Source organism: Mastigoproctus giganteus, chromosome 2 (assembly GCF_048544385.1).
Source record: "Mastigoproctus giganteus isolate SK-2022 chromosome 2, ASM4854438v1, whole genome shotgun sequence".
In the NCBI taxonomy this organism is placed as follows: Eukaryota; Metazoa; Arthropoda; class Arachnida; order Uropygi; family Thelyphonidae; genus Mastigoproctus; species Mastigoproctus giganteus.
Genome location: NC_143576.1, coordinates 139,735,885 through 139,761,860, shown reverse-complemented (window position 1 = coordinate 139,761,860; position 25,976 = coordinate 139,735,885). Strand labels below are relative to the sequence as shown.

Below are 25,976 nucleotides of genomic sequence, written 5' to 3'. Positions count from 1 at the left end.
ACTGGAGAGTGAAACAACACTCCTTTCCAACGATGCCGCAACCACTATCAGATATCTACAAACCACTATTTATCCGGTTATTTTTTATGCTGATTAAATTTGGGCATCTGCTTCGGCTTCACTTCAAAAACCGTTGTTCGCATGTGAATACTGGACCTTGAAATGGGCCCTAAATAAGCATCGCCGACCTCCTCAATTGAGAACCGATGACATGGCTGAGCAGCTTAATGTATTCAGGCTCCGAAGATTAACTGACATCGGTCATTTAATTACTACGATAAAAATGTTCACAGAATGATAAAAACCCCGAACGTCTGGGATTTCTGTGTGACACAACCCTCTGCCATCCTTGAGGTCTGATCCCACACTAATCCTCAAATACAACCATCTGAAACTTTTTAATCGTTTTCTACCTGCCCGGGCACTCCCTAAAATGCAGGTACTGCTGCGTGTTAGAATTAACCTGCAGAAAATGGCTACAGATTACAAATACCATCGCATTATCCTAGAATGTATCGCATATGTCCAACTGGAATAACTCCTTCTAAATCTTGTGGCCTAAATTGTGCCACATTACTAAACGTCGACACCAGCCATCCATCTCCCTAATCCGTACTGAGCTGTGTTTTTGAGCTGCAATGACAATTGTTTCTCATCTGCGTTTGTTTGATTAAAATCCATGGTGTGATTTTGACTCAACTTCCCTGCTACTGTTTTTAATTGTTTAATTGTTGGTAATTTGTGCTACGATGTTCGTATCTTTTTCTCTGTATATTTTCCTATTTATTCTAATTTTATTTTATATATATGTGCGATTTTTAATTTTTCTGTAACTTATAATTTCTTATGTAACTTTTCCTTTTCCCAATTTTAATCACATCTATCATATTTCTGCGTTAATATAAAACTCTTGGCCATGTTGCGGTGATGAGTGTTATTGTTAGTAGTACTTGTACCGTACTTAACAGCAATAAAGATAATTTATTTTATTTATTTAATTACTCCTAAGTTTTTCATCAACTGCTTCACGTTTGTTCCTCCCAAGTGATAGGATAATATGAGATTACTGCTACCCAAATGTAGAATCTTAAATTATCCAATATTGCGCCTCCTTTATGTCAGGGATATTAATATAATGAAGACATCACAACAGTTGTTCACTCAGCAGTCCTGTATGGAGCATGATTCTGCTCCATACAGGACTGCTGTTTCAATTTTCATAACTAACTCTATGTTAACTCACTCAATACTAATCCTGTTAACTCCTAACATGTAGGATACCGGATACCTCGATGTCAGACCTTCCTTTCATCTATTAAGAGCAATTCGGAAATAATGATTTATTTATATTCACCTGCCATGTTTCAGACTAACTGGATAATTTATCTCTTTTGAAACGGGAAATGGAAATTGGTGAAATAATTGGCACTTCAACTTGCGTGGACTGTAATCTGCCTTTAATTTCTTAAAGAAATAGAGATTATTGTCAGACGGCGGTATGCTTTCTGTACCACTTCTTAATTAAAATTTAAAATGTGGTTTTAAAAAAGGAAATGAAATTAGTAAGACTGTGCCGAACTTAAAATTACAAAAATTGTATTTTTCTAAAATTATAAATTATTAATTGTAATTTTTATTCATTACAAAAGATAAAGAAATGAAAATAAATCTTTATCCCACATTTTAGAAATCAATTTATTCGTAAAATATTAAACATAATGCCTGTGCATTGTTATTAATATTTTATTTCTGATGAGCTGAAACTTATCATAGTAAAGACGATTTCTTGACATGATTATGAACAAAGTGTTCTTAACCCTTTCACACGGCGCGCGTGGGCCCGCAGGGGGGGGGGGGGTTCCCAAACGCACGTGAACTACAGGTAGCGAGTTTCCAGTGATGGCTGGATTTATGTGAGTTTTTTAGTGAATTTTGAAGTTGTGTTAAAATGAACTTCGTAAATAAAGTTACTTTTTTCATGCATCATATATTCTCTACATCTATTTATGTATTGTCTGATTTAATTTCATCATCATCAACTTCTAGATCAGAAATCCAGGAAGTTTACTTAATTTCGACTTTTGGAAGTTGTCAAATCGGACAACTGAAGCTAATAGGTGCCAGCTTCTATTCCGATTTTCAAAACTATTTTGTGACCACCATCTATTATAAATTCTACTGTCGGTTACTTGGAAACTCTGATAAGAACGGATGGATATTTGGAAGTTAATGGAGCAGCGGCGAATAGGGTCATCGTTCACCAAGCCCAACAGAAAAGATACGACAGCAATAACTAATATTTCTAAACAATTCAGACATAAACAGGCACATTATTTGAAACGATCTTCAAAACGTATATATACGAGCGTACTCTATACTGCGCACTCAGGGCAAACATATATCGTGCGTATGCACGAAAGAGTTAATCATAAACATAAATTGTCACACTGTTATTTATTAAAAAATTAAGGTGTACTGCGATAATACTTATATAACAAATTCCGCAATTATTGCAAATTATTGAATTAGAGAGTACAGTATTTAGGCGATCATTTAGTCTGCAGTAAACAATTAAAATTCCATCAAGACACATTCATATCCATTGTTTGTCCTTTTCTATAATCTTGAATGGGAGTGGCAATTGTCAATCTAACTTTTACCAGGATTTACGGATAATGAAATAGCTGAGAAAGTACAGTTTATTCTTTTATGAATATATCAAAACAAAAACGGAAGACTTTCTTGATAGAGAAAGTAAAACAGTTTTCCATTTGTTTCTGTATCATCATTTCGAACTACAGATGGGCCAATTTTATAAGGTAACTGTTCTCATCACATTCTGTACGCCGATATTATTAAACATTTATTTGAAAAGACATTTTTCAATTTAATTTCGCTTTAACTTCCAAAGAAAATTCAATGAGAATTGAGTAAAGTATAATCACATGTTTCTTTTAGACAGTAACATGTAATTTTTTTTTCAAAGATGTAGAAAGAATCGTACAGTTCAAAATTGAAAGAACCAGAAAATTATTAAATCCGAGTACAACTCAGAAAAGTATTAATATTTTATTTCTTTTTTTTTATAGGAATGGAAGATGAATATTATCTGTCAAAATGTCTCTGCTTATTTCTGGACAAACCGTTGCCAGCTGCAGTTGTGTAACTTATTTTAATTATCAGGTCCCAGTGCTCGCATATGCTTTTTTTCTTTCTTTCTTTCTTCTCGTAACCTGCGAGATTTTAAATGCTGTCGACTGTTCTGGTATTCACAATTTCTAGACTGTTTCAACGATCGAAATGTAATCATTCATCAAGATTCGATTTTTAATACAAAACTTAAAATTCATTTGAGGAAAGCAAACTAAACTTATTCCTGCCTCTTTGTGCAGTTTGTGCACATGCATCACCTCATCATAATCAGTCAATATTCAAGAATGAATAAAACAACGAGTGAACTTTAAATTTTGCTTCGATCTGAATAAAAGTTAACCAAGATTCAAAACGTGTTATTTTAACAGCGAAGAAGTATACAAGCACGTCATTGGAAAATGGGCCGATCTCAACCATCAAAAGTCATAACAAAAAAGTTGCGTGTTTTTCGGTTGTAAATATATCATTAACAAATAATTTGTTCCTATAGGATAAACCGCTAAAAAAATCTGTTATATTAGAGCCATCCGAGAATTGCCTCATTTACCTGTTGTATTATGTTTGTAAATTGCGTGTTTTTCTGGACGAAAGACTCAAAGTTTCTAGGGGAGAAACCGTGCTATCCTCTCCTGAGACAAGGCTAACTAACTCAGTCACGAAGAGAAAAAAGTCCATAAAAGTTCATTTTATTCATTGATAGGATTCAGACTCGGGCCTTTTCTTAAAGTGATTGTTGTCGCTGTGCTACCCCATGAAAGACAGTAAACCATTCATCACAATTATACAAAGATATCTTTGTACACCTAACACCCTGTAGTAATATTTTTTATATTATATAATCGCTAAAGACATTTTGAACTGCTCATGTGTACACACAACCAAAGAGAGGTCATCGTAAGTTGGCATTAAGTACTTCAAAAAGTTTCGAATATTCAAAAAAAGAATTTCACGCTATTTATGTGGTCATCAGCAGAGCTAGTAATAGTGTATCAACTCGGGAAGACTACTCTCCCAAGACAAAGGTTATCATGTCTTGTTTTCTAACCTGTTAGTACTAGAACTTTACAGAGTTGTAACTTATGCTCATAAAGTATTAAGAGTGTTAACGTTTCTGAGAATAATCCATTGTTATTTATAATATTTATTAAAAAAGAACTGAAAAAAGAAAGAGTTTTATTAGCTTCGAAAAGGATTTTAGTATACTCCATTGACAATCCCTAAATTATAATAAAAGCTCTCGATCCTTAAGGAACAGAAAATTTCCTTGTGGGTTCCTTGCCATTGGTGATGCATTGATTACAATAAGGATAAGTCCGAAGAGAGGCATAATACGGACACCCTGGAGTTAAGCACGGTTCGTTGACCCACGATGCTTTTCTCTGCCAAGAATCCTGGCTATGAGTGTTCGACCCAAGTTCATTGCCACTCGTTGATGGTTGGGGTTGAAAACTGCTTCTGGCGCTAGTTATGGATGTTCTTCTGTGTGTTGTTTCTATCCTGGGGGGCGCAGAAATTTCCCCAGTTGTTCCGTCTGCCATGTTTCCACTTGTAGCCACTGCTGTTCGATGTTCGTTAGCATACACCGCCTCCTCCTGAGTAACCCATGTCATGAAAGGCCTAACATCAGACACTGTTTCATCAACTACACCCATGGCTAACTTTTTCCACCGTTCCTCCAAACAATCTTTACTTGTTTCTGACGAGTTGGTTGGTTGTGTGTCTTTTAAGGGATGAGCTGTATTCTGATGACATCCGTGGCAATAAGGAAAAGTGTTGACTGCCGCAAAATGAGGGCATCCAGCGTTTGTACACTTCATTTTCATAGCTGACGGAAGGGCAGGTATTCCATCTATATTCATTTCTCCAAGTTGCTGAGAATTTGCTTTTTCTTCGTCATAATGAGTACTGTGGCATTTAGAACAATATGGAAACGTGTGCTCTTTCTCTATATATTCACTGCAGTGTTTGTTTCCACATCGGAAACGAGATCTCCTCCTCGGAGTTGAGGAATTGGTGACCGATCCTTTGTCTTCAACGCCATTTACACACTTGAAAGAGTGATGATCCACTCTGAATGGCATTAAGAATTCTTCAATTAAGCATTTGGTTTCTTGTAACGTTATCAATCTTATTTCTGCTACAGGTAGGTTATGTAACAATGAATGTTCTTCTGATAGTTCAATATTATTCATAGAAAGGTAATCCATTTTAATTTGATCCACGCGACTTTTCTCTTCTGCTGTCAGAAAGTGTACTTCATAAGAAAAACCGTCTTTATCTGTCAGAGGAATTTTCAAGTTTTCAACATTTCCTAAGGATATTAAAGGAGAAAAATTGTCTTCGCTGTATCCCAATAATAAGGGACCCTTTATGCATTTCTGTGTGTCCCATAAAATGGGGAAATATAGTCCCGATATATTACTAAGAGCAGAGGAGCAAGATGTTCTATCACTATTTGCAAGGACAAGTATTGGTCGTCGAAGAACATTGGCCAGAACGAAGATGTGTATCGGCTCTAGTGGATGGTACACTACATGTTTTGGATGGATAGAAATACTGGATGGGCTGGCCATTTCAGACAGAAGTTTCCATTCTTCTTCCAAGGATACCTGCAATAAATATTGGTACATAATGTTTAAATATTACGTTACATTCATTAATTTTAAAAAGAGATATATTACGTAACAAAGACATCATGAATTCTATCCATATGAACCTGTGATTTTTATACAGGATAAGAAACGAGTTGCCAATTAGGCTGGGCTATTAAATTAATAAAAATAAAATTAAATAAAATCGCCTTACGAGATCACTATATTTGCATCTATATTAGCAGAATCCATTTAGAACTTGTATTTACAGTCCTATATGAATCAATATGCGTTGGATAAAAGTGAGATCCTATAGTACTCTAAGGTACCCAAAAGTTACCTGAACAAAAAATTTTGGGAAAATGAAGGGTCCATTTTACTGGGCGTTATTATATCGAAAGAACAAATAATAAACTCCAAGTACTCCTTAAGTTAATCACCAAAGGAATTGATTCCACACGTTCCAAATACTTCACCCGCCATCACAGTGGGCAAGAAGCAATGTAAATCTATAATTTCATTAGGACTCAGTCTATATAATCTGAGACATCTAGAACAAATGTCTCTTGCTAATACTCTCGGATTGACAACCAGCTTGAATTCTATAATTAGAAGCTTTTCATAGATATGACATATAACAAGAAAATCCTGACTGAAACATATACACTAATTAAAAGTTGGAACTCAAATTTTCTTCACTCCAGCGAATCCATCCCTGATTAACGAGCAACTGAAGTGATTTGATTCGCCTAATTTTTAACCATCGCCATATTAATTTTGACCTAATTGTGGAGAGTTATGTTTTACTATTTTCCCTCTTATTTATTTATTTAATTTACTGTTTTGTAGGCAATAAAAACTGTTTAAATAACTATGTACACCTTCTATTCAAGTAGACGTTTGAGGATAAAACTATTAATGATTAAAATAATACAAATAAAAATAAAAATCAAAGAACGAAAGAAAATAGAAGCGTTTTAACCGTTTAAGAAATTATGAGAAGGGAATTTCATTATTTGTAACTAACTTATTTACTGTCAATAAACCGAACATTAATTTATATAAATCATAATGGTGTAATGTGTGATACATATATATTCATCAATTTTTTTTCAATTCTTCGAGCCATTCGAAATTTGATTAAAATCGACAAATTAAAATCAATTATTATTATTTTCTTGGGTAAATTTATTTATATTAATACATATTAAAATAATTTTCCTCCTAATGATATATATTTAGAGAATGGGAGAAGAGAGATGCGGGTTATGGTAATACGTAACAAATACAAAAACTACCGTGGTAAAACAAGCTTCTGTTTTACCATAGTAATTTTCTTTAAAAAAGTATACGGGAGGAGAGTAATAAACATTATTAAGTTGTAATTAAACTGAACGGCTAAGTTTAAAGAATGTAAAAGTAATTCGAATTATTTTATCTTAAATAATTAATTGGTAAGAAGATAATTATATTTACTTTAACTTCAGTTAATTAATGAAAAAGAAAAAAATTCATTTAAGAAAAACAAGTTATTTAAAGTACGCAGTGCATTTCATTTCAGGCGAGTTCGATTTCATTTTTTTTCTTAAATTAAATGTTTTTTTCTGTTTTAAGTCTCTTTTTTTCTCTCTCTCTCTCTCTCTCTCTCTCTCTCTTTCTGCACATATGAATCTTCACAAGCCACAACACATTAACGAGTATTAAATAACAAACCACGCGAAGCGTACACCCACTGTCTAAAGCAGTGTTTCCCAACGTGGGTCCCACGCCCCACATGGGGGCAATTTGATTGTTCAGGGGGGCAATTCAAAAATTGCTCGTCTAGAGTTTAAAACAACTGCCTACTATGATTTAACTTGTACAAAAGAAGAATTGTTGGTATCTCAATTTTAAATAAGCATTCGTTAAATGTTGTACTTTCTATAGAGCTGCACTTGAAAGTTTGGAGTAATATCAACTACAGTTTGCTCGGAGAGTATTGCTTACTATGCCTAGTGAAGGAATAGTACATACTGTATTGGACGATTGCTTATGGCATATGCAATGTGCAAGCAAAGTGGTTGTCTACTGTAGCCTACCGCAAACTCAGCATGTTATATGAAATAAGTAATTCCTTTCATACAAACGCTCGTTTGGGCATCGTGACTGTACATTTGGATAGGTTTGACGATCTCAGATTAAAATAAAAATTACTTTGTCCACGCACAGAATTATTATTAATGAAGAACCGTGATATACAATGGTATGTATTTGTCATATATGTATTTCTGTGGTCTCAGTAAATAAGCAAATAAGTCCAAAAACTCGAATTTGCAGAAGAGGAAAAATAAACTTCACACTCTCATATAAACACGCATATATTCGAATATACAAATATTTATTACTCACGCTAAAACTACAATAACGAAGATAGCTGCGTGTCACATAATAGTAAATAATAAATACTTTATTATAGTGCACTTATCTCATTTTTGACAAATTAGACTTATCTGCTTGTTCACAGAGACCACAGATTTAATAGCCCGAATTCAGTAATTCGTGTGATTTATTCATTCAAAAAGCGTACTAATAATTAATTTTGATATATTAAAATAAAATTAAATTAACTTTAATGCATAGTTTATTTTTAGTTTTTGATTTATCTTATATTTATTTCTTTCAGTTGCGCAGTAAAATGAGTAGTGCAAGTAAAAAAAAAGTTCGTCAGTATTCAGAGGAATACTTAAAATTTGGTTTCATACCCGCTATCCACGATCAAAGGTCACCTTTTTGTCTTTTATGCCAACAATGCTTGACCAACGAATCAATGAAGCGAGGTCGTCTTGAGGCGCATTTGAAGGCGAAACATAATGCTCATGTAAATTCAGATTTAGATTACTTTCAAACTTTAAAGAAGAATTTTGAAAAAAGAGCAACATTAAAGTCTCTGTTTATTGCTCATACTGCAACTGTCAATCGTACTCTTGAGGCTAGTTATGAAATTTCTTTACTCATTGCTAAATCTGGGAAAAATCATACTATAGGAGAGAATTTAATCAAACCATCAATATCAGCATTTCTTAAAACAGTTCTGGAAAAAGATTACAAAGACGTGAAAGCTATGCCACTCAATAACAATACTGTTAGCAGAAGAATAGATGAAATGATAACGAAACAGGCCTACGCGCTCTGGATTCATTGAGGAATTTATTGTAGCTTAAACACAGAGCTCTGTGTTTAAGCTACAATAAATTCCTCAGATGAAATGAGTGAAGATATTGAAATACAACTTGTTGGAAAGCTGAAAACAAGAAAATTCTCAGTGCAAATGGATGAATCAACTTTGAGAGACAGTGAAGCCGTACTGATAACTTATGTGAGATATATTGATAAAGGTAATTTTGCTGAAGAAATGTTATTCTGTAAATCATTAGAGAGCACCACTACCTCCAAAGATATATATAATAAGCTAAAAAATTACTTAGATGACAATAATATACCAATGAAAAATATAACATCTTGCGCTTCAGATGGTGCTCCTAATATGATGGGCAAGAAAAATGGCTGCTTAAAATTGATGAAAGATGAGAATCCAGAAATGCTTCTTGTGCATTGTGTTATTCATAGGGAAAACTTGGTAGCTAAAAATATTTTGCCTGTTCTTCATGAAGTACTAAAATCAGTTATAAAATGTGTCAATGCTTTTAAAGCTAATGCCAAATGTGAGCGTCTCTTCAAGCTTTTTTGTGAAGAACAAAATGGAGACCATGTGAGACTTTTACTTCACACTGAAGTAAGGTGGCTCTCGAAAGGGAACTGCTTGAAAAGATTCATGGAACTATTTGATACTATTAGTGACTTTTTAAGTGACAAACCTGAAATGAAGCATCTGTTAACGGTCGATGGTAAAGCATTTGTGAGTTATTTAGCCGATATCTTTGAAAAACTAAATATATTAAATAAACAACTTCAAGGAACAAATAAAAAACTCTCGTCGATGCAAAAGCGAAGATATTTGGTTTCATTACATTTATTGAATTATGTCAAAAATATATTTGTAACAAAAATTTTGAACAGTTTCGTTGGCTGCAAAAATGTGAAGTGACTGATACCGCTGTACTTGTTATTGTCGATCATCTGAAAATTCTGTCCGCTGATTTAAAAGAAAGGTTTTCTGATTTAAAACAAATTGATTTTCCAACCTGGATGATGCAACCAATGTTAGTGGATTTGTCTGATGTATCAATGCAGTACCAAGAAGAACTCTCAGAAATGCAAAATGATGAGTCAGTTAAAACTTTATTCAATATAAAAGGAGCGATGGCATGGCTTTGTGATGAAACAGAAATTAAATACCCAAATTCAACCAACTTTGCAAGAGAGCTATTGTTACCGTTTCCATCTTCATATTTAGCTGAATGTGGATTTAGTGCCATAAATGATTTGTTCCTAAAGAAAAGAAATCGACTGGATATCACAAAACGGGGAGACTTGAGACTGAAGCTGACTAAATTGGAGCCCAATATAAAATCTCTCTGCGGCAAGCATCAAGCACAAGGGTCTCACTAAATTTAGTGCACTCATCTAGAAGTGACTTCACATGGAATGTTGAAATTATTAAACAATTAAATAATAATTACTAAAAATTAAAATATTATAAAAAAATCTTTCATATAAATTATTTTGTACTTGAATTTTAGTTGTCCATTATATGTTTTGAAAATTTACTTACTGTTTTTTTCTTAATAATTTCCTAATGATTTCTTCCTAAAACCTAAGTTTTGTGTCCTGAACAAGTTGTAATTAGGCTTCATTTAGGAAATAATTCAATTTTTGAATATAAAAAATATGTATATCGGTGTTTCCCAACGTTACATAGGGGGCATCAGAATTTTAGAAAGACTTAGGTGGGGCATGGTAAAAAAAAGGTTGGGAAACACTGGTCTAAAGTTAACAATGCTGCATTAAAATTACATTTAATCTCTGAATTTCTTTTTGCCATACAAATTGTATGAAAAAAAAAAAAGGAAATAATAATTTCCTCATTTCTATTTGTAGAATTTTAATGAAACTTGTTTTGGATTGACAAATATAAAAGTTCATGAAAATCTGTCCACTGGGAAATTGTTACATGCGCGGATGGACGAACCGATGGCCAGATGGACATGGAAAAGCAATAGGCGCATACATAAGCGAACGCGCTTAAAAATCGAGACAACTAAATCTAGTACACTACATTAACTAACTTCATTTAAACATTATTAACGTTTGAGATTGATTCTCTAGTCTTCGAGTTAGTGTAAAGAAATGATTGTCATGTTAAACCAGTGTTTTCTTCGTGTCTCCTTGTAATCTAACTAGATTTAAATTATACTACTTGGAGCAAGCTGGGAGGACAGGTTTTAAGAGCAAGTGGGGAAATTCCATTAGACTTGGGGAATTCTTAGTATGGAGACTGTTCGGGATTCTTCTAATATCCTTCTGTCAAAAGACTACTGGAAGTATCGACACAAGAGTTAGAAAAAAGCAGGATGCTAATGAGCCAGCTTTGCCTTCAGCTGACGGTACAACTGAACCATCAGTTTGTGACAATGATGGAAATATAGTTGGACAGTAGTTGAGGCCAATCACTTTTAGCAAGAGAGCACAAGCCTAGATTACCACTTGGACAAAAGGCAAGTATTCTAGCCTTCGCCTGTTCAAATTCGAGTTTGGGTTGATTATTAATCGTTTTACAATTGTTTCCAGCTTTAGTTTAGGCAGAAAAATAAGCTGGAGATTTGCATACAAACTAATTAGAATATTCTACATTCTTATCTTAAACAGGCTTAGCACATTTATAGAAAAAAACAATAAATATGGTAAGCCTGTTTAATTAAATGTTTAATAAAAAAAAATATATATTAATGTTTAATAAAATTTAATAAAATTAATATTACGAAGATAACAAAGTGAACGCAGAAACTGAGTAAAGCGAAACAGCGTAATGAAGAAGCTGCCTGTATACAAATATAGCTCTGTATTTTTATGAATCTCTGTACCTACCACCATCCTATGGTACAGAGATTTTCCAGTAGGCTGTCAGATTGCAAGTAATAATCAGTTTCGTTAGTAGCATTAAGGTTCCATGTCGTGGTTTTGCAATGCAGCAAAGGAACGAATATCAAATTTTGCTTCAAACTTGGAAAATCTGCAACCGAAACGTAAGAAATGTTAAAAACTGTTTATGGTGATGAAATGTTAAGTTGTTCCAGCGAGTTTGAATGGTATAAGCGGTTCAAAGACGGATCGGATGTGAGGATGTTCGCGATGACCAAAGAAGTGGGCGTCCATCAACCTCTCGAAATGAGAGAGTTGCAAAAGTTTTATAAATTATGGCAAGAGATCGTCGTTTCACTCTCAGAATGATGGCTGATTTTGACGATTCATCAAATTCTGCATGAGGATTTAGGGAAGTGGAAGGAAGGAAGCCTCACGGATGAGCAGAAGCAACGAAGAGTGTCATCATGCGAAGACTTCATCCAGACTTGTCAAGACACGCTTAATATTGTCGACTGTGTTGTCACTGGAGATGAGTGTTGAGTGTTTTAGTACAACCCAGAAACAGTGTAAGAGCATGCAGTGGGTTTCAAAATCATCAGCAACGCCCAAAACGTTTGGTTTACAGAAGTTCAGGATCATGACGATGCTGATTGTCAGAATGTGGGTCCTATACATTCTACGGATTCGTCATATTTTCATAACCGTTCCAGGTTTTAGCCATATTTTTGTTTTCCAATAAAAAAATTTCGTAGAATCCCCTTCTAGGCCATTGCCCACCTTACCACACGATTCTTTACATTGAGACAGGTGAACTGGTGTCTCACTGTACTCAAACCGTAACTATTCACCCTCCTGAGCCCATAAATTCTAAAAATTCTTATATTACTACAACCATCTAAAGCAATTTATATATATATTAATTACTGCACTAGATTACTTCCTCCTTTTTACTATTTTTCTGCCTTTTTGTTTCCACTTTCTTGTTATTCAATTATATTTTATATTATTATTTTTTATTCTATTCCTTGTTAATTTTCCTTGTTATTATATATAATTATTATTTCCTTGTTATATATAAATAATCCTTGTTATTTTATTCTATTATTGTTATTCAATAATAGAATAAAATAACAAGGATGTATATTATATACTTAAATTATATTATATTATATATATATAATGTAAATTTGAAAGTAAGCTTAAGAAAATGAAAAAGAAAGAAAGCATGGCAAGCATAAGACGCAGCGTTAGCATTTCCAAGAAAATGTTGCCTAGAACATAATGTAAGTTAAATTAAAATAAATCAGAAAATAGGAAAGGCACTGTGAAAAGAGAAAATTATAAAAAGAAATGAGAAAAATTAATAAAGAGAAATTATGGGGAGAAAAGAAATGAGAAGAAGAAAATGTGGAAAGAATACGTGCAAAAAAATTATTCTTCATTATATATATATATATATATATATATATATATATATTTGATTACCGAATACTCTTATACCAAATGTGTAATTATAGTACTGATTCAACATTTATAACGCGCATTCTCAAATATCCTTGAATACAATTCATTTTTCAAAATTATTTATTACTGTATTAATTCATCATTCGCTGTAAGGCATACAATTCCTAAATCAGGGATATACAAGTCAGTATTTTAAATCTTACCCAGCAGTACGCCGAATTAGAACAACTTGTAATTAATATTTAATTTTAAAATATAGAGGGTTAAATTTATAGCATCGAAAATAAAAATTCATTCCATACCTCACTATCCAGATCAAGGCTATCTGGAGGTTTTTCTGCTTCCCACCTGCGACGAAATTCTTCTCGTTCCCAACTCCTTAGAGCACTCCAAATAAGTTTTCGTATAGTGAGACTGCAATCCGAAATCCCCCACATTAAGAACGATACCGCGTGACACAAACTGTTGCCATCCTCTGCAAGAACATAATACCAATACGGTGAGCAATACTCGCTAGCAGACAAATGAGGATAATTATTAAGACAACTTCCTGGAGTTCTAAAAGATCTTTACGGTATTATTTCTTCCCGATTTCATGATTTGGAAAGAAATACAGCAATTCTAAGACATATTTTTGAACACAGTCGACTTTTCAAAATCATTTAAATTTTCACTGTCGCACAAAGAGCTCAATAAATAAAATTTGCAATAAATAATATCGTTATTGCCTAAAAAATAATACTCAGAACACGTCATTACTTAAAATATTCTCGAAAGATAAAAACAAAATTATTTGTCATTAACTGTGAATGTGGAAAAAAATCAGAGCAAAAAATCATATTAAATTGTTGACGTATTAAATAATGAATTGTGAATCTGGTTTTGCTGTTCAGCACGAGTTGGAAGGCGCCTCCGTAGCCAGGTGGGAAGGAGCAGCAATGCATAGCACATGCTTCTTGATTAGACCGGGGTTCGAGCCCGTCACCACCGGATGCGGAAAGGTCAGGGAATGACCACCGCATATCCCCGGAGCAATATGGTCTTAGTTGCTAATGCTCCTAAAAACCAAACAACAAACATGAGTTAGAAGAACGACTTTGTTTTATAGTTCTTACTGAAAATTAATACTAAGATTGAAAACTTCGACTTTATTTTTCATATTTAGTTTTACAGAGCAAATTTTATATTTCTAATCCTGGAACTTACAATAACAGAAAATTTTAAATTTTCTTATAAAATTTATGAATTCAAGATCTTACTCCAGTTTTAAAAATAGTATTTAAAAAAATATATATAATATTTAAATTTAGTATAGTCGTTTATAATAAGTTAGACCTTAAAACATCAGAGTTACAGAAGGAAACTTCAAAGGCCATTTAAACAGCAGTAATTTAATTTTAAAAAAGCAGGTGGCAATCCTGGAGATCTTGGAAAATTCATGAGAAAAACTGTAACTTAATGTTCTTTTTGTGCGAATGAAAATGAAATGCAACAGATTATCATGGTTTAATAATACTTACTAGGAACATAAGCAGGAATTATCCTATTAAACTTTGGGCAGCAGTTGATCTTCTTAGATTCCTCCAATGCTCTTTTGGTACGATGATCAACCAAATAAGCGTCACCCTCTAGGACATTCGAATCCACAGGCTTGTCAGGAAGGCCAAGAGTGTATTGTGACATGACAGATAAATAAGGCAATTTGATGGGATCGTCATCTTTAAAGTGGATGTCATTATTGATGAGGACCTCTAAATATGAAGCGACCAGCGGTCGTGAATCCCAAAAGTTATGTAGAGATGATTTGTTTGAAGAATTCATTGTTGCCATTGATCTGAAAGAACATGAACCATTACAGAAGTTTACAGAGCCATTAAGACTTGGTCATTGATCTAATTAAATATTGATCGTTGACATTCATGAAAAAAACGATATTCGAAGCTATGTGTCCAAGACAGATGCGTTAAGTTTGATATTAGACGTATTTAGCTGCTCAGTGACTATAGTTATTGGTAAGAATAACAACAAGACGACCGATGCTGTCTGTGTTCTTTTAGTTTGTTAAAACAATGATTGTGCTGCCAGCGTCAATGTAGTTATTTACTATGAGTCGGCTATCGCAGGCATTCCACTCCATTTTAGGTGCATTCGTATATATGGTACCACACCTATTGTCCTGAGGTACGTGCAGTGATGTGAAAACAATTACTTTTATATATTAGTTAATTAATTAATTGGTAACAATATAATTCGTTCTTTACTATTAAAAACAAAGTGAATTAATAGAAGTGAATTCGCTTCTATTAATTCACTTTGAATTAATTTTAAAATCACTGAACAAAATCATGATGATAATGATTAATCATACTACCATTGTCTGGATGTTTAGCAAACGAGTCATTATTATCCAGATATCATAAAGCAATCTAATTTATTAAAAGTTATGAAATAATTCAATAAAATCCTATTCCTATCGCATACTCTCTCTCTCTCTCTCTCTCTCTCTCTCTCTCTCTCTCAACATTCCCTCTTTAATACATACACCAGTACTGAGCAGTTTATGTCTCGTCTAGTGGTACACCCATTGAAAAGTACGTCATACAAACCATCCCAACAGACTTTGTGTACTTAACCGCCATGATTTTTGGCACTGCCTCCACTACATTTAACAACTTTGGCTGTGCTAATCGGTGTAATTATGCTATTCAGTTAAGAATATCAGGCAATAATGTATGAGCTTAACTTACTTACAAAACCAATGCTATTGTATCGCTGTAAATAAAGTCCTTCTGTTCTCCTTCATTGTGCTGCGCTGAGAGACGGAGGTCACTGGTACCGTCGCCTTCATCCCGAGAACGCTAAACTAAGAAAATCTGGCTGCGGGGTGTGCGAGAGAGAGAGTGTGCTGCCAAAAAAGTCTCGAATTTCTGCAGGCCTGTGGAAAGGAAAATAAGGTATTAGACTGCCAGAGAGCTCTCTTTAAAAGACCAGTGTATACCACTGGAATAGGAATAAGGCATTAGGTAAAATATGCTCGCCATCGTTTTGGAAGGACGGAAAGGTATTTTAAACTTTGAATTGAATATTGCTAATTAGACGCTGAGTAATAAAACCGTATTCCCATTGTCATGTCAAATTACAACTCTTTCAGTTTCTCGCGCTGCCTTATCGATAGGTGTCGCGAACGACGTTTTAGTTCCATCTCACCCACGGTGATTGATTATTTTACCTGAAAAATTACATTACCTGTAATATGAAGCTAATTACCTCCTCTCCTTTAACACACGTGTTCACAGCGTGCCTGGCAGTTGCGTATCTCTAGTTTCCTGAAATTTGGTCAAGTTCTAAAAACAATTATCTCTATTCAATAAAAATTACTGTAACGTTCTAACATTGGTATAGGAATTGTTGATTTTTATACAGTCATCGTCAAAATATAGTTGCGCACATTAAGCCTAGTACTTCTGTAGATGCAATAACGTTTCTTTCTTCCGTGTACATTATTGAAGTGAAAAAAACTGCTCCAATGAAGAAGTATACTGCTGCAATACCAAACTCGTGGCGAATTACCTCCACATAGATATCAATGCGCTAAATAGCAAACTTATTCTGTTCATTGCTACACTCTGAATAAGGCTATGGCCTACAACGATCTTTTATAACCCTCGTAGCGTGACTTTTTTACCCTAAATTTATTTGTATTCGTGTAATTTAATTAATTTATACTTTTTTTAAATTACTAATTTAAAGTTAAGCGAATAAAAATAAATAAAAACTTTGTTCTGTTAACTTTCACTGTCATTTAGATCGATAATTACCGTACTCACATCTTTAATTTTCGAAATATTTTTGATGTTGTTATTTGGTTTTTAGGAGCATTAGCAACTAAGCCCATATTGCTCCGGGATATGCGGTGGTCATTGCCTGACCTTTCCGCATCCTCCGTATTTGGTGGTGACGGGCTCGAACCCCGGTCTAATCAAGAAGCGTGTGCTACGCACTACTGCTCCTTCCCACCTGGCTACGGAGGGGCCTAAATATTTTTGAAAAGTCAACTGTATTCAAAGTTAGTTTTGAATGTGTGCTGGTAAATATTAAGGGTTAGTAATATTTGTATGATAATAAGTTTAGTATCTTTCAGTACAAAGTATATAAATGTCACAATCTAGTGTTCCCATTGGAAACGTTTTCCATCTTCGGCCAGCTAGAGGAACCAAACTTAGACATTATCCACACAGTGTGAGAGGTTATAATACTTGGAGTTAAGTTATTAGAACCACCCAGAATATGCATTCATCTGACCACGTGTATTATGTTCGTGAATTGCGTGTGTTCTCTGGTCGATTTTACCTTTTTGCTGGAAGAAAAACCAGTTTTTGGGGAGAAACATTGCTATCTACTCCTGAGACCGACTCACTCAGCCACGGTATGAAAAAAATCCCATAAAAGTTCCTCGTGTCATTGATGGATTTGAATCCTAGGCCTTTTCCACCCGGTGTGGGAAGGAATCTGATGATGCCACTATGCTACCAGCCCAGAACTGAAACAGGAAAGGCTATGGTTCTGCAAATTTCAGCACATGCGAGAAGAGCGGATTGAGGTGTTTAAAGCTTTCAATGGATTGAGTAAGCTCAATACTGATAGCATCCTTCCGCTTCTCAGAATACACAGGCATGAAGAGTCATAAATTTAAATTAAGGAAGGAAGGTTGCAGGATAGATGAACGGAATTTTCTTTCAGCTAGCGGATAGTTGATTTGCTTTCTTGCATCATTTACCTATACTAATACTAATATATTCTCCTATTATGGAACATTCAATTGAGATCTAAAGCATATGCCGCAATAATGATCGGTCCAATTGCACGATTTTTACGAAAAAAAAAGGAACGTTAAATTACTCTTTTATCATTGAAATTTGCTCTCTTTAATGCTAGTTAGCATCATAAACACGAAACTTTTCTAGTTAGTGTCCTCCTCGAAAGTTTTCGAATGATATCTTTGTTGATGCAAAACTCGAGAGATAGATAGTGGAAAAGTATCCAAGATCAGTTTTGATTATGTACAATACATTATTATTAATTTTTAAGATGCAAATCACCCCCAAAAACAGTAGTAACTATTAGGGGGATATCTGCCAACATCAATATTACATTAATAAAAAGCTAGGTACAAGATTGTAAAACGAGGATAAGAAACAAATTTAGTAATCTTTCTAAAGCAAAAACAATTTTTAGGCTAGCTTCAGTCCTTTTAATCAAGAAAGTTATCGAATGTCTCAATCTGCTTACAGTAAACTGTCCCGATCAAGCACAGACTTCATTCAAAATGAGAGTGTTCCTCTGTAAAAGCCTTTAGGCTCCGTAAATGGAGCATCGACGAGCAGTGGGCAAAGTTTTAATCTCCGTTTGTCGAGATCACTGTTGAGCACGAGTTGTCTGATAATCGAACGGTCTTCTGTAAGGTTTGTTTTTCTCTCAGCATGTAGCAGAAGGAGCACACTATCTGTCCTAATAATGACGCATTCCCAATTTGATCGGAAAAAAGCAATGGCCTCAATTTTAGAAACTCGGAAAACACTATATTAGAGAGTGGCCAAGGAAGACTGTTTTATTTTCAAAGAAATGGACAAATTGACGGATTATCCATCGCTCCATTTTTATTTTATTTTAAGAAACAATGTACCATACTATGCATACAGGCCCATGATTACCAATCTGTGACTGCGGGATTTCTCTTACTTCAAGCACGATTTTCAAAAGCGATTAATAGTTATTTTACTTTTCTACGGTTAGTAAAACTTCTAATTTAATACTGATCATGATCACTCCATTTCCAAGAGAATGAAAAAGGATTTGAACAAGAACTTTAGATTTAGATCAGCGTGAATTTCCAGCATTCCTGATACTATATTCTTCGTCGTCCCAACCTGCTAGCAAGCTCTCCCCTTTCACCATCCAGAGATGTTTAGAACATTCAGCAAGATTACTCAAAATAGTAAAGAGACTCTAGTCAGGAGATTTATTGATAGTAACCACGCTACCCAGATATTCAGAACATTAATTATTAAAATGCTCATATACTACATTTAACTCATCCAAGAGCGTTTAAGCGAATGGGACCTATGAATTGTATCGGAAAAGGAAATATTAAAGGAATTAGAGGAGCCAAAAGTAATATAAGCAAGAATTAAGATTCAAAAAGATGGCGAACTACTTCCGACATGTAATATCATTCTGAATTCAGTACTTCAAATATGCCAACTGACCAAAATATTTGGCAGTTAAGGCAAAATTTTTATAACATTCCCAAACAATGCATTTGTTGATTCCCAAAAAAAAACGTGCAGAGGCGATACTACATGTCCTAATTGTGAGGCCAAAAACCACTCACAAACAGAATGCACTGTGACATCTCCACAATACCCTAAGGGTGATCATCCAATCTATTATAAATCGTGTGAATAAAAAAATATATAAAAATACAAGGTTGAGAATGAGTTATCGTACCAAGAGGCATAAAAGTAAGTAAACTATACCAAAACGCACATATACCTCCACCGCCCAAAATCTCCAGATTCTCACAACTCAAACATATGTCAATCCAACTAAACATATCGAATGGGCTCGATCTGTACTCTTAAGCCAACGTACATCGAAGTCACATTTGATAGACAAAGCAAACAATATTCTAATCACAATTCCTTCTGAAATCGCCTTAGTCAAAAAAGCAAACAAAAAACTACAACTCAGAGATCGTTGGAGTGAAACAACGTCCACGTAGTATGGATACGGACAACAATGCCAACGAAGATGAAATAGTTTTTTGGTTGGTGTAGGGTTTTAGATACTTCAACAACGTGGACTGGACGAAAAATCATTCTGCCTTCCCCATAAAAGAAATGACTAAATATGATAGTTATAAGCAAGCAAGTAATAAAAAACAGATAGAACTGATAGATCTTCTGCCAAAACTAAGTTTGCAGCACATCATTTAATGGAATTTAATGACTTTACTACAAAGGTTTATGTAGCAATACTAATGATACTGGTGATCTGATTTCCCAATACGATCACGTAGCTATTTGCTTGCAAGAAACGAACTTAACTCCGCAGGTTACTCCAAGACGAAAAAATTACACAATAAACAGAAAAGAGAGAAAGAAAGTTTTGAACATACTTTTGATACACCTCGTTCTCAAAGCGTAAAACATTTTCAATTATAAAAAAAAATTGTGGAGCCTTAGAAAGAAGTTCTGTTCATTTAAAAAAAGATGAATGAAGGTTTTTTTAATAATTTCTTATTCTCAACTCTTTACGAACTATTCTCCACTAATAGGTTGTATGGTATGCCTTTCTGAAATGACAGTATTTCAGAAACTAATAACAGAAAAAATATAACTAACAGATGGAAGCAATGGAAAGGCCATACATATTACAAATGAGAAAATAAGGAAAAATCTGGTGGTAACAACTGTAACAATAAAAGGCAAGTGAAAGTAACTTAAGATGGAATGGACACGTAGAAAGGATGGCAGAAGGAAGATTAGCTAAACAGATATTCGGAGCAAAAATTAATGGCAATAGTCGTAGAGGCAGGCCAAGAGGAAGTTGGATCGATGTCAAGCAAGCATTACGGAAAAAAAGAGCTTAGCATAACTAGGCTAAAGGTCTAACGAGAAATATGATAGCATAGAAAAAAATAGCGATTGAATGCTGACAGGAAGGACTGATTAGTACTATCATAGTGATACTACACCACCGGGTATAACAGATTTGGAAGATTATAATTAGAAGCCATTGATATCGTAGTTATTTATCGTGCTATGGCCTATTTTTGGGGTGTTTTTACTTGATTTATAGAAAGTTTTTTCTCCGTATTTTAAATTGTTTTGCTTGTTTTTAATTTTGTTACCAAGAATGGATTCCGCTCGAGAAGGAAGGAGGGGCAAAATATGTTATCAAAAGTACTGAAAAAGTATTCGTTTTGAAAGAATTGTGATGTACAGTGTCACTGCCCATATAAATAAAGCTACATAAGTCAATGAAGTTATTCACATCGAAATGGCGTGCGGAAACTGGCTCAGCGAATGTGAATAAGTGATGGGTTTCCAAAGAGATCTGTGAGAGAGAATTCGAAGTTTCTCGGCATTCTGAAAACCTTGCACAGATTTTTATGATTATTACGTATTATTATGCGAAATTCTAAACAAAAACCTTATCTGTGATTTGACCACTTTTCATTTCATCAAAGAACACAGACTCAGTAATTACTGGTACATAAACACTTTATTTATTCGTACATATAAAAATGTAAACTAGGACAATTAATTATATACACTAAAACAATTGGACCTTCACTCTCATGCGTGAGGAACTTTGCGCTATTACTGAAACCCAAATATTACAATACTTACATCTTAGTCCCGTATCTGCTTATTTCAGAGAAGTATATCTACAAAAAGTTAAAAAACTTTTTTAATAACTTTGAAAAAGTTATTCTACCCGACCGTCTAGTTAATTACTGTTTCTTACAGATTCACAGTATCTCTCAATCATACATTAAAACAAAAATGCTAACTGTATAGCTAAGCTGGTTGTGTTCAGGAAATATAAATGGCCAATTTTCATGCAATGAAAGCTACAAATGTGCTATATACTCATCTCTGTATTAATCGTGCATTATGGTCACCCGCTCAGTTGGACAGTTTGTACACCAACATGACGTATCCTAATGCTATTAAAATTCATCGTTACTTTGATTTCCGTTTTATAGCCCAAGGAAAATCTTCTATTTATAGAAGCATAATAGTTTAATGCTTAATTGCTGCTGCTTACAGGATAGGAGGTTCACTTCATGCAATTTCACAAAGGATTAAAGAAAGAATCTACTGCCAAAGAGTTATACTTCAAAAAAATTTATGTTATTTCTTAATATGCTTACGGAATCGTATTTATCATTCACGTTGACTAAAGTCCAATTTCTCTCATTAATGTGAAATGTGGTCTGCGTTAATTTTCACACAGTTACCGGTTCTTTACTGCTATTTAGCTGCAGAGCCTCCTGTCATCAGGAAATGCATTTTTTCATGGAGTCCTCCTACAGAAATCAATTGCTCACTAACTTTTTTGGTTTGCTACATTAGAACCGCTCTTATTATTAGTGTAATTACATTACACTAATAATCAGAGCCAGCGCGAACCCTCTTGAATCCGGTGGAATTTTTAAAACCGAAGATTTTGTGAAAATAAAATCAGATTATAAATGTTTCATTGTGTGAGCTCCATGAGAGTCGTAGGCCCGGTGCAATGGATTGCGCACGCTTAACTCTCTCTCTCTCTCTCTCTCTCTCTCTCTCTCTCTGCCAATAATTATAAACGTTAATACTGCAAAATCAGACTGGCTTTTTATCTGGTCCGATGGTTACCACCTCAACAGTGTAATGGAAGTTGTGTTCAACGACCTGCAGGATATAATGGGAGCTGTCCCTTTGCAATCCATTGTCAAGACTGTGAGCTTTCAGGATTACTAGATGTGAGCCATAAATACGATGAAAAAAAAAATGTACCATGCAGTTATAACCATTGTTCTCTGAAACTATGGAAAAGGCCTAACTTTGAATGCCGGAAACAGAGAAGAACGTTCTCTTTCCGTAATTCTCAGGCAGAGAAAGTCTCTCAGTCAAGAACCTATTTTATTTGATAATCCTATTAATGCATTTATTTTACTAAGTCCGAGTTAATCTGATTTATGCGTTGTGGAATGCTTACTCCCTGGTAATGTGCCAGTTAATAAACCCTCTTCCCACCGCGCTTCTTAGGCACTTTATTCATGAAAGCATTTATTTGAATTATTAGTCTGTAATTCAATTTTTGACCTTGTATTCTTAAACTCTGTATCTTGCATTTAATAATTAAAGTAAGTTTTCTTTGATAAGATTATTACTATAATTAATACCACTCGTATACCACGTGAAATTAATAATATAGTTTATTAAGCTAATTGCCTAAATCACTATATAATTTAAGGTGACGTTTCAGGAATCTTGCCATACCCATCGTCAGGCCATGCTGTTGGGGGATAGAGAAGTATAGGGAAAGTTCTACGTCCCCCAACAGCATAGTCTGATGATGGGTATCGGTAAGATGCCTGAAACGTCGCCTTAAATTGTACAGTCTATTTCCCACTCTATTTCTCTGTATAGCCGTTTGGTATACCCATCACAGACATCATCTATTCTCAATTTTGTTTTGCATTGATCACCCATATTCCCTGGATGCACTGCTTTAGATTTAATATGCGTCTTAACTAAGAGCAAAACTCCTTCACCCCTCCTCTTCTGTCTGTTCTTCTTGCATACATTGTGTTTCCCATATTCAAATTCACCATCACTTGTGCCTGAGTGATACCATGTCTCCGCTGTCCCTACAATGTTTGTATTTACTGTACATGCACATGTTCTTACTATTTGTTACCGTTACACATCCCATGTTTTCACTGGTTCCATGATGACCCAGAGTAGGACCTGAAATCCCAGACACCTTGCCTTCCAGGATGCTAGATTTTCCAATAGAAGCAATGTAAGAATCACCTACATCTCTGCCTGCGGCTCTAGTTAATCTATAATTCTTTGTACTCTCTAGCTAGCAGTTTTCTGACCCACCTATCACTGCCTCTATAGCATCAGCAAATATTTTTACATCCCTTCTATTTAAGTGTATCCCATACCTGTAAAAACGATCTCTCATAGTCAATGATATGGATACAGAAACTTTGCTGGTAGGGATAAGGAGGTGATTATCTCTTTGTACAAGGTTATGGTTAAGCTGCATCCAGAGAATTGTATACAGGTCTGAAGGAGTGACTTTAGGAAGGATGTAGATTAGATGAGACGGGTGCAGAGAAGAGCAACCAGATCGGTGATGGGAACAAAAGGGCGCTCTTACCTAGAAAAGCTTCAGTTCTGCAAATTGCAACGTCTGAAGACTAGGAACATGCGAGTGATCTGATTGAAGTGATTAAGGCCTTGAATGAATTGAGTAAGCTGAATTTGACTGGCATTCTTCCACTTTCTGAGACTACACACGTGAGGGCATATAAATTTTTGTTGAGGAAGGGTGGTTGCAGGATAGATGTGCGGAAGTTTGCCTTCAGCTAGCGAGTAGTTGATTGTTGGAATAGCCTTCCATCTGTTGTTGTTGTGGAAGTGGATAGTTTCAATAAATTCAAGGAAGAACTAGACATATACTTGGAGGATAAGAAAGGGTGTGTGTGTGTGTGTGTGTGTGTGTGTGTGTGTGTGTGTGTGTGTGTGTGTGTGTGTGTGTGTGTGTGTGTGATCATCATCAATAAAGTGCCATGAACGAGCTTCCGCTCTAAACACTTTCATTTCTGAAGTCAATGCAAAATGGTGGATTCACCACTGTTCTGCTCAGCTGACCTCTGAAGAAGTTGGAAAGGAGTCTGAACAACAACGAATCTCCATATGCGCTATTTTCATCAGATGGACGAACATTGTGGCTCTACTACGGAGAACGTTATGAAAAATCGTTCATCGTGTTTCACCATCCTTACCTATAAATATTATTCATTATAAATATACAGCAATTTCTGAAAAGTTTCAGTTTTCATAAAATTTCGTAATTTCTTTAAATCGGAAATAAATACTGATAGCAGAATTTCTCCCATACTCAGACTCCCTGCAGCTTACGTACTTTTCCATTAACATAAACTACTTACGAAGTAACAAAAATGAATAGATACGGAATGGAGTTCGAATTATTCTGTAAATTCCCAGTATGCTGTCTTGGTACTCGGAACATCCTAAGAAATGTGTGGAATGTGTAGAACTTTAATAGTTCATTCCAGATAGGCCATTAGTCGTCGATGTCAAGTGAAGTGTCAGTTATAGGGGCAGTAAAAATAACAGACTTTATTGGAATCTGTTGTGCTACTAAAAATACACAATATAAATTACAGGGTACCCAGATGGATTTAAGAATATCTAGATAATATAATTTGGCTGCATTAAGCAAACATTATTTAAGCAAATTGCTCCGTATACGCAAATAATCTCTGGATAAGTGCGAAGTGTAGGTTTTCGCACAGAATGAGCGATAAAATAAATATCTCTTATTCAGAAATAAAATATATTAGATGAAGGCATTTTCAGCTACTTCAGACGAGGACCAGAAGTTAATTTTATTCTTAATTCTAATATAAAATCACATATGGAGATCAGGGGTCTTAATAAAGTATGATAAGCTTCCCTCATACTTAATGTGAAATTCCTGCATAAGAAATTTTCCACTTTCAAAGCTTGAGAACAAACGCTTCATTGCCAAGTATTAGCGATACCTACATAAAAGACGCCCATAATTAATAACCACATAAATGGCACCATATATAAATAAATGAATAAATTTACAGTTTCTCTATTATTCTGCTGTATTTTAATGCGCGCTGAGTGCACATTCGGATGAAAAATTACTCTACAGAAACAATTTCAGATACTGAAGTACAGCTTTGAAACATGAACTCTAAGGAAAGTGAACGAACTATTAATTGCTCGGATTTCTCCTAGAACCGAGAGGCTTTTGCTCTTAGGAAGTGTAAGAACAACGATAAATCATTTTATAACTGACTGCCAGACTCAACTGTTTAGTTACCCTACCATTCCTCGATTACGTTTGACTTCTGTATACATACGTATAGACCTACATGAAATTTGAATGTAACAGCATTTATAT

General features: G+C 34.6%; 1 protein-coding gene across 1 annotated transcript; it reads right to left on the bottom strand.

Moving 5' to 3' along the window:
* Positions 1–4,309: 4,309 nt before the first annotated feature.
* On the bottom strand, positions 4,310–16,075 carry LOC150089608 (tumor necrosis factor alpha-induced protein 3-like). The gene is made up of 4 exons (XM_090389569.1): positions 15,981–16,075; positions 14,750–15,063; positions 13,532–13,704; positions 4,310–5,762 (listed from the first exon to the last, which is right to left on the bottom strand). The coding sequence occupies exons 2-4, from the start codon at positions 15,057–15,059 to the stop codon at positions 4,398–4,400; spliced, it is 1,848 nt and encodes a 615-aa protein (XP_090245695.1). The 5' UTR covers positions 15,060–15,063; positions 15,981–16,075; the 3' UTR covers positions 4,310–4,397.
* Positions 16,076–25,976: the final 9,901 nt, after the last annotated feature.

Coding starts and splice junctions, on each gene's coding strand:
- LOC150089608 (XM_090389569.1), bottom strand. CDS start 15,059: ATGGCAACAATGAATTCTTCAAACAAATCATCTCTACATAACTTTTGG. Junction 13,705..14,749: donor AATTCCTGCTTATGTTCCTA/GTAAGTATTATT, acceptor ATGTTCTTGCAG/AGGATGGCAACAGTTTGTGT. Junction 5,763..13,531: donor GCCTTGATCTGGATAGTGAG/GTATGGAATGAA, acceptor TATTTATTGCAG/GTATCCTTGGAAGAAGAATG.